Genomic DNA, 9,974 nt, shown 5'->3' on the forward strand with positions numbered 1-9,974 from the left:
TGGTGATTCCGAAAAATCACCTCCCAGAACACTATTTTCCTAAATTATGTAGTCTGCGATAAATTATTTTAAGCAGTTTTGTATAAATCAAGCAGTTGAGCTGAGTTTGAGGCTACAATAAATGATGTCTTTATCTTAGTTTGCACACTAATTACTATAATAACTGTGACACTATTGTTGTCCATACTACTTTAGACTGCAGGGAGGTTATAATTCAGTTTTAATAGTTTAAAACAACTCTTTGCTATACCAATGACAAGGTGGCTTGTTTTCATTTAGTATGTTATATTTTGGAATGCACAAATAATTTATTTAAATAAAGGTATATACAAATATGATGAAGGAAAAACTCTACAGAATTCAGTACAATGGCTGCATGCACTGGGAGTGACGCTATGATTTGCTTCAGAGGCGTGGAGTATGAACTGAAAACTAGGAAAAGTTTTGACGGTGTGCTGAAAATCCCATCACCACATCGAAGGGTCTTCAAACCTGCAATAGATATTATGAATAAAAAAAATTATTAAACACATTTTAAAGTCCCTTCTAAAAAATCCAAAGTTAGAACTACCTAAAATTTTCATTTTAATAATAGCAGCAATAAGAAATACGTATGCATATTTGCAGTTGAAGATTGTATATGCAACTCACATCAAAGCAGAGGCATCCTGGTTGGCCAAATGTCTACACTTTGGTACCAGAACTTGCCCCGCCATACTGCTGCCCAGATGGCATGTTTTTACACCACTGAGACTCACTGCAAAGCTGCTTTATGCCATTAAGAAGCACTTAATGAAATTCAGCTAGAAAACTATATGTTGAAATACAAATAGAGATATTTTTCACTCTTACTCAGGAGTAAAGTTTCCAAAGAGAATTCACTGAGGGAAAAAAAAAAACAAACAAACAAAAAACCCACACGTCATGCTATTAGCACCTTCAAACAAAACTGAAGTCCACAGCCACCATCTTAAAATATTATTGCGGTATTCCACTGCTCAATATCAAACATTTGAAATACGTGTTGAAAGGGGTGTTGAGGGCAGCATTTGATCTAGAGGTCCTCTGCTTGCAAAGAGCTGTTCTGCCTACCCAGCGAGTAAGTCAACAAGTGGAGAACATGGAGACAGACAAGAGGAAATGCCTTTGCCATATATTTTGCCATCTAAAAGTTGGGCATCTAGTCTTCCTTCACAGTCACTGGGGAGACACTGACACTTTGAGAGGGCAATTGATCCTGCCCATTTTCAGATGGAAGGCTCATTTTGGAGATACCCATCCCTCCGATTGACTGCAAAGGCAGCCTAGACAACTACTTCAAAATAGATACCTGACTTTTAAAGAGACACTAGTAGGGGAGACACATCCTGTTATTGAGTTTTAAAGGTTTTCTCATGACTCCACAGGCTCGACAAGATCAGAAACATGCCACATCACATGTTTTTGTCATAAGAACTTATTCGTACTCAGGTCAAGGTGCCTCCTTTTTTTATTCCTTCACTTCCTATATTTTAACTGGTTTCTATAAGAATCTCTCTAAACTTTCTTTATATGGTCAGACATACACCTAGACTGCAAAATACTTTGGGGCATATATTAGGCAGCAAAAGTAAAATGTCAAACCAAGCCAGCCAAGCTGAATACAGTTAAGTTGTTTATTAATACCTCAAGACTTAGTTACCAAGTTTGTTCCCAAGAACTCATGAAGTGCGTCTCTCTCTCACTGATTCACTGAGTGCAAATTACATCCGCTCTGTAACTGGCTGCGTATATAACTATTTCTAAAACATACTCTTCATTAATTTCAGTTCAGAATAATACCAGCCTGCCTTTCATTCATTCAGCCTGGCTTCCTCCAGGAGGAAGGCTTAGGCAGCCGTGTTGTACCTGGTCATATTTGCTGTGTGTCCAGCTGTCCACCCCTGCATGCCTCCCCTAACTTCCCCAACAGCTTTGAAACCCTCTGGACAATTTCAACGAAGTCAGAGAGAGGTACAGATATCTCAGAGATATTAAGTTCCTGATGTGCCATGAAACACAGGACTGGGTAGAAAGAAGATTTAATTACATCCTCACATGGAGGAAAAAGCTGGAGTGGGGTCCAGAATCCATACAGGGTTTTATCCTAGAAAACATATCCATAGGAAACTAGACATCATTGTTCCCAGTACTCCCATAATCGTCATCGATGAATGACAAACACCATACTTGGTTTAAAGTGCTGTTACTTGGGGTATGAAATAAAAATCTGTTTCTCATCAATTCTTGATCTTAAAAGCAGACTAGTTTGTTATTTTGCTCATGAGTTTTTGCTCCCTGGTGTGTTCTAAATAGCATTATTGAAACAATAATAATAACCATAAAGTTTTGTTATGAAGGGGTGAAAATTACAGAGAGTATTAGACTTTGTACTACCCTGTGTGATGCCTCAAATTCATGGCAGCGGAAATTTCCCATTATGTGAGGGCTCTGCCTTGTCATTACCAAACACAAAATAGTCTAGTACATTTCACTGCACTCCATGCAGTTTTTTACATAAGCATCTGCAGAGAAAACTGCATCCCCACAGCTGCGGTTAGTCATCAAACCGTAAGTCAATGGTCTCCCTATGCGCAGAACCACAAACCTCATGGACAACCTCCCTTGATGGCAGTAGAAATTTTGGTCACCTTTCAGTGACAAGATCACGCCCTAAGTTCAGTGCCACAGACTATTATGCTTAAGCACTTAACTAGTCTAATTGAGCCTTTGCACAGCGGATGAAAATGCAGAGCATTTGCTTGTAGACTCCTGAGATGACTACTGCATAAAACATTTATTTCTGCAGTAGAAGTACTATCAGCAAACTTCAGGCTATCAGTAAAGGCTTAAACTGAGCTCATTCATGCTTGATTGTAAGCAAAACTAAAACCGGTATTTTCTTTCATGAGACAAAAACCTCCCGTATCTTACTTTTTCAACATACTTACTTTTAGCTGTGTAAATTGTAGTCACTACTACAGTATCTTACATTATAGCTAAAGTGTCATTATCTAACTAGATAAATACAGTTATGTACATGTGAAATCCCACTTTTGCTTGAAACGCCACTGTTACTTTAAACCAAGTGCAAATGGAAATATAAAAGGCCTTTTTTCCCTTTGTAAAATATTAGGTACAAAGCCAATGTGAAATACTGTATTTTAAAGACCAGTCATAGCTGTTCATTTGTGTATAAATTAATGTATGTGCATATTTACCACTCATACGTCTTTAGAGGAAAAATTTAAACCTGTTTGAGTAGCAAATGAGTAGAAACATGCCATTTTTGGGGCTCTAATCTGTCATCAGGGATCAGCATACAATTCTGTGTAATAAAGCCCAGTAAGGGGCAAGTGTTGTGGGAATGCTTCCCTTCCTCCAAACAGCAGGCATGGCCTGCTCCCAAAAGCAGGAAATGAGGAGCTTGGGCTATGTTATATCTGGTAAGGCATTTCTTGCATTCATAGATGGTGCTAGCTCTTAACAAAAAAGGAATTTAAAATGTTTTTTTCAGGACGTGTTTACCCAGCTGTTGGTGGCATATGTTTTCTCCCTGTGAAACATATTTATTGATAACAAATGAAACTGTGAAATCTAAATGAGAAGTGAAAGCCGCCACAAAACTTCTTCATACATACCTGGATCTAGGAATATTTTCTGTGCTTTCCCTCAACAAGAGGTCTGAGATCAGTGTCTCTGGGCTTGATCTCTTTCCGTATCTAAGGAAAGAGAAAAAAAAATATTTTTGTATATGTCAGTTTTTAAAAAATGAAAGACTAAGCATGGAACCATTACACAAATTTTTTCTGAAAAACTGCCTAGAGCAGACATAAAGACAACTTTCCAGCAAGTATTTTAACTTGACTTAGCCATGTGAGAAAATGTTCACTCTTCAGTATTTCTTTGGATATATTTTTCCATAATCATGTTACATGATAGTATTGAGAAACTGAATATTTCTCAATTTGATGGCTGTTCCTGGATACTCTAAGGCCTTGCACGTCACTGATGTGAGCATAGAGGAAGGGGGAGGAAGCTGTGCATGATGTGACCTCCGAGCATGTCATTCCTGCCTACAAACCCAGCTCCATCATCTCATTAACTTAAGCATTGTTTTAGATGCTACTGTATTGTAAATGAGGAGTCAATTTTATCTATTAAGTGAATAGAAAACTAACTCAGATACACCGTATTATCCAAGAAACTAGCCAAGATCTTTTAAGATAGCTAGTACATTTGGGGCTGCCCAACACATAGCACATTAGGTTGTAAAAACTGAGCTACCGCAAGGTAATCATCACTTTTGAACTACGAGGCCATGGGAGAGAAAACTTTCTGAATCAGAGTTCTTCGATTAAATGGGATATCACCGGCTTCCTTCCAGCAGCTGTCTTTCTACTGCTTTTTTTTTTTAAATCCTGGATGCTATACATTGCTCAGCAGTTAAAAGTACCGCAATTCCTGGTTCTTGGGAAGGAATTTGCTCTTTTCCGGAGAAAACAGAAGCGACAATGAGCAGCCAGCTTGACAGACACTTCTTCGCTAAAAGGATTCATTAGCCTAAGAGTGATAACTATAAGCAAATGCTCCCTTGGTTGGAAAGAATTAAGATCATGGTTTGTAACTTGTGTATGTAATTAGTCTGAATCACAAAGTGCATTAACAGATAACAGCTTTGTGAATGCTGCTTGAGTGAAATTCTGATTCCAGAGAAATCAAAGGTGTAATTAAGGACTTAGATTTTTTCCATTGCTATCAAGATGTTTCTCCAATGACTTGATCTAAATTTTGGGGGGAAAAAACCAAAAAACCTTCCCAAACAAAAGCTAGGAATTTTACCTGTTGATGGCGTGACTTACTGAAAAGTGGAAACATATCTCACTTTTCAATCATTTTATTAAACTTTTTGCATTTTTACATTGCCTTAATCATTTCAGTACATCACCTGTTCCGCACAAAGACAAAGCATCAGTTTCAGAATTTTAAAGTAAATTTTTTAATCTAAACTGACTGAAAGCAGGTATCTGAAAAGAACCAGCCAGACATAGTAAAATGCTATTACAATAATGCAATCAAGCATGATGCTGAATCAAATACCTTGCACTCCATCACCACAAAGGGATTTCTTTCTTTCTATTTTCCTATTCCAATTAATATGTATGTGACCTGGACTTCAACTGAGGGGGAATCTAATTTGCTGTTGTTTTAAAGAAATCGATTTAACAAATCAACAACTTGCTCCAACAGCTTACACTTGGGCAAAACTCCCACTAATCTCTTGGAAAGGTTTGTCTGAATAAGAAATGGCTAGCAACTCTCCAGAGTGCAGAGATTCGGACGAATCATGAAGACGACTGTGTTGGGGAGATACCTTTTATATGAGTCCCTTCAGCGCCTTGGCTAGACCAGCGCTGCTACCTGTGCTGGACAGACCCACCATGTCCTCACATAGCAAAGCTGCACACGAGGCAATTGCCAGCTGCGACCAACTGGGCTGGCCAAGGAGCAGCAGCTCTTCCTCTGTCAGATGCCTGAGCCTCCTGTCTGCCCCATAATTTTGCCACGGGGAAACAACCATGCTACAGCCATAATAAAAAGAGGCCATGGACAAAGTCAATCTCTTCCTACTGAAGGAAATGCCTTGGAAGATCTTTGCTCCAGCTGCTTCGTGCTTTGCTCCTTGTCTACCCTGCCCAGCTCTGTGACAACATGACCACAGAAAGCCAGGCTTTTATTTGCTGTTTGGGAAACACTTTTATCAAATATCATCGCTGTTTTAAAAGAACAAGGCTCCAAGCTTTGTGACAATACCTGGTCAGGTTTTATGCTCAGCTTGAGACATCAAGGCCTTTTTTCGGCCATGCTGATAACCCACAACTCCAGCTGAAGTCAAAGGGATTGAAGAGTAAACATACTTATTCTGATTAGGGACATAGTATTGCAGACTCAGTGAAATCTCAAAGCTTCCTTTGAAAACTTGGGCCTTAGGAGTCAAATCCCATCGATGTCCAAGGCCAGCAACAGGAGCTGAGGGATCTCAGAAGCATCATGTGGGTCTGATTCAGAAAACTGCCCAAAAACCCCAAGCTCTCAAGATTTGCTCCCTTCCCCATTAACGGGTGTTGACATGAAGTGGGAGCATGAGTACTGACAAAGTCAGATACGTTTTCAGATATTGTCTGTCCTGCCTATAGTTCAAGAGAGTTCCAGCAGAAATGGCCTTACTGTTTTGCTACAGCACAGAAGAGCCACAGATTCATGAACCAGCTATAAGGGACAAGAAAGGAAGAGGGCCTGTTGGCAAGAGGGAGCACAGGTAGTACCAAGTAGCAGAAGGAGGAGTGATTCAAGTAAAGATGGACTCTGAAAAAAGCCCCCTGAACAGTGCAGTAGAGGGGTATGAGGCAAGGATCACAGGACAGTTTTGAGGACAGACTCAAAGGGACTAATCCAAAGACATACAGACATCCGCAGGGCAGGAGTCTGCATCTGTGCTGGTTGCCTTAGGCTCTCTTTTAAGTCATAAAGACCTGGCACATAAGGAACAAGGGATCTCATCAGAAACGAGACGTCTGAAACAGGCCTGGTGACCTGCACCCTACAAGGACCTGTTCCCCTTAGCTAACCTCAAAGGGGTATAAAGCTGACGGGCACAGATGTCTAAAGCTAAGTGAGATGAATCTGAAGGAGAAGGATCTCAAAGGAGAGAGGGAGCAAAGAAGCCACACAGACAAGGTCTAAAGACAAGAAGAGAAAGATGGTCTGGAAGAAACTTCATGGGAGCTGGGGTGAAGACCTTGTGGGTCACAGTAGCTCAGAGGGGAATGACACTCAAATGCTTGGGTTAGGCCAGAAGCAGAAGCCAGGAGGATGAGCCGAAGGTTATTCATAATCAGAAAAACATCAAACAAGACAAGACAGATGAAACTGAAGAGACAAAAGCATCCATCTCCTCATCCTTTCCCAACGTGCTCTTACTGCTCCATCTCACCAGTTGCAGCGACCAGGCTGCAGGCACCAGGTCTGGCGAGCGGCACAGCTTGCTCACACAGCCTCACGAGGAGCAGGGCAAGCCCCTGGACCCCTCGCCTCCCCTCCTGTTACAGGGCTCCCAAGCAGCACCATGCACAAAAGGCAGAGGTAAAAAGCTGTAAGAAGAGAGAAAGCTTCGAGCACATCTACTGAACCAGACCAAACGATCATCCTCAGACCAGTCCAAAATGCTTCAAAAGTTATTGATTCATTTTGCAAGTGACTGTGTCACTGCCAAAACAGGGAACTTCCAGGAGCTCAGTTAAGCTTTCCAGGGGTGGCCATTACTTTATTTCTGTACTGTTAATTCACCACACAGTGGAAACAGCACACCTTTTTTTTTTTTAGTTAACCTATGTAGTCAACTTTAAAATGTGTGTCACGAAGTTGCCATTGTGGTGGGTTTTTTTCTGCCAGCTTTCTTGTACTTCCAGGTCAATTCTGTTCCCTTTAACTATGAGAGTGTGGGTGGGAAATCTCGGTAAAATCTGAAGAACAAAATCTAAATTCTGCATTGTTTTATCCATCAGCAACAATAACTATTTCAGTTCATTTCAAAACCCAAATCCACACAGAAGAACGAAAGCAGTCTCAGTCTCCGAGTTGTGTACTTGCACCCCAGAAATTAGGGAAAAAAAGCTATGCGGTCAACAGTAAAGCAAGCATACAGTGCATGCACCAGAGGTGGAGTTTGAATACAGAAAGGAGGGTTCATTTGGTTGGGTTTGGGGTTTTTCCTTTGTTTGTTTGTTTTTAAATATGACCTGGTTTTGGACAGGAACCACCTTTGAAATCAGAGAAGAAAGAAACAAAAGAAGATATAAGAGACCAGCCTGGAGATCCCACCGCACGCAAGGGAAAAGGGCCTCAGAGGCAGAACTCGTGGATCAGATTATTTTAGCAGTAATCTAGACAAAAAGTTCTCCGAGACAGCCTATCACACAGAAGCATACCATACACATGAACAAGTTGTGAATATTGCTTTAAAAGTTCAGGACTGAAGAACTGTATTTTTATCAACCTCTTCATCTGTGTTATGCTATTAGTGCACTGGCAGACAATGTTATGGGTTTGCTGGGAAAGCTCTCAGTTACACGATAGCCTCCCTTCTAATTTAATTCTTCAGACTTCTAGAGGGACAAATGAAAGCCTAATTTTAGACCTCTCATCTGGTTTTGATATTAAACGGATAGATAAATATGTCAAAGCTCTTTTGGGTCACACACTGTTCAGGGACCTCAGGGGAAGCTTCTATTAATCACACAGTCTAAACTGGACAGATGCTCCCAAAGAAAATTATTTTTCATAATAATTTGCACTTTTTTCAGACTGAGTCTTTACCCCTACTTCAACAAGCACAGTCATCCCCAGAAAGCCAGTTTAGAGCCAGGCAGGTTCAGGTCACACTCTTTCCTCTTTCAGCTTGGGCTTGGGTTCTTTGCTTGCGGTCTTGAGAGAGTTTTTGTTAGGACTAGTGCGTTTTTTGGCACTCACAGCTGCATGAAATAGCCAGCAAACCAGAAAGCATCTGGACTACTACAACTCCTCAGCAAGGCTAGAGGGGTACTTTTTCTCATCAAAATCTTCACTAGAGTTGGTAGCAGCAAAAGAAGTGGGAAACTGCTCCTACTGCCCTATCTAACTCTCTCCAGCTCCCAGGTTAGTTATGTTTCCTCTCCCGTTTGGGGAGCTCTCCCCGTGCACGCTGCCCTGCAGCTCACGCTCCTGCCTGCCAGCCTGTCTGTGCCAGGGCTAGAAAGGGCTGAGAGAGCAGAGGCAGCATCAACACCCCTGCCCCTTCTGCCAGCTCAGATGGTGGAAATTCAGCTCTGGACCCAGAAGCAACTCAGGGCTGCATGGCTGTCACTCTCTAAAGGGAGTCTGTGCACCACGTCTTCCTCCGTGTTGGTAGGGGAAGCAGGGTGAGACACCCAGGTGCGAGGGGGCACCCCACTTCCCTCCCCTTGAGCCTCGCCAAGGAAAAAGGCAGCCCGGGGAGCAGGAAAGGGGGACGCTGGCCGGGTCGCTCTGCCTACCTCTGCCTGGTGATGAGGTTGATGTAGTGCCTCAGCGCCGAGTAGTATCTGGCCATGTCCTCTGCGGGGGCGTCCTCGGCGGGGCTGTCCGGTTTGGAGGGGTACGCCTCTGCCAGCGTCCCCAGGCAGACCAGCAGCGACAGGGCGAAAGTCAGCACCGACACCCACAGCCTCACGGTGCCCTGCATCTGCACGGTGGGGTGGGATGGGGGAGAGCCGCCCTCAGCACCTGCCCCGACGGCGGGAGCTGCGCGGCCGCCCCAGCGCACCCCGGCCCGGGCCGCCCCGCGCCCTCCGTCCCCGTGTCCGTCCCCGTCCCCGTGTCCGTCCCCAAGCCCAAGCCGAAGCCCAAGCCGAAGCCCAAGCCCAAGCCCAAGCCCAAGCCCAAGCCCGCCCCGTCGCGGCACTCACGGCGGCGGCTGCAGCGGAGCGGCTCTCGGCTCAGCGAGGCGCTTCTGCCCGTGCGTCGGGGCTCCCGAGTGCGGGGCTCCGCGCCTCGCCGGGGTGTTTTAAGGCTTCCCCGGCAGGCAGGAGGGGCCTCGGACGATCACGCCTCGCCTGCTCCGGGCCCCCCCGCCCCGCTCCGCCTGCCCCTGCCCCGGGCGGGGCACCGCGGCCGCGGCCGGGCGGGACCGAGGGGGCGGGTGCCGCCGCTGCCCCCCGCCGCCCGCGCACCGCCCCCGCCGCCCCGGCAAACCCCACTCGCGGGCTGCAGCCGGGCTCTGCCCCGCGCTCTGCCGCCCGCCCCGCGTGTCCCGCGTCCGGCCGTGGGAGCCGGGTGCCCGTCATGCGGAGCCGCCGTGCCGCCCGGTGCCCGAAGCCGGCAGGGGAAGGGGAGCGAGTGTGGGGAACGAGTTTGCCCCGCTCCTACGGCACCGGAGGGGC

At 44.7% G+C, this 9,974-nt stretch overlaps 1 protein-coding gene across 1 annotated transcript; it reads right to left on the minus strand.

Annotated features, from left to right (window-relative positions):
* Window positions 1-218: 218 nt before the first annotated feature.
* On the minus strand, window positions 219-9,623 carry NPY (neuropeptide Y). Its single transcript, XM_072851459.1, has 4 exons — window positions 9,501-9,623; window positions 9,090-9,277; window positions 3,660-3,740; window positions 219-492 (listed from the first exon to the last, which is right to left on the minus strand). The coding sequence occupies exons 2-4, from the start codon at window positions 9,275-9,277 to the stop codon at window positions 468-470; spliced, it is 294 nt and encodes a 97-aa protein (XP_072707560.1). The 5' UTR covers window positions 9,501-9,623; the 3' UTR covers window positions 219-467.
* Between the last annotated feature and the right edge of the window lie 351 nt (window positions 9,624-9,974).

Source organism: Ciconia boyciana, chromosome 2 (assembly GCF_034638445.1).
Source record: "Ciconia boyciana chromosome 2, ASM3463844v1, whole genome shotgun sequence".
NCBI classification, from domain to species: Eukaryota; Metazoa; Chordata; class Aves; order Ciconiiformes; family Ciconiidae; genus Ciconia; species Ciconia boyciana.

Bases quoted from the DNA above. Each gene is read 5' to 3' on its own strand.
- NPY (XM_072851459.1), bottom strand. From the start codon at position 9,277: ATGCAGGGCACCGTGAGGCTGTGGGTGTCGGTGCTGACTTTCGCCCTG. The intron at 3,741-9,089 runs GTAGGCAGAGCG...CTCTTTCCTTAG, and splicing joins AACCTCATCACCAGGCAGAG to ATACGGAAAGAGATCAAGCC. The intron at 493-3,659 runs GTATGTATGAAG...TATCTATTGCAG, and splicing joins GAAAATATTCCTAGATCCAG to GTTTGAAGACCCTTCGATGT.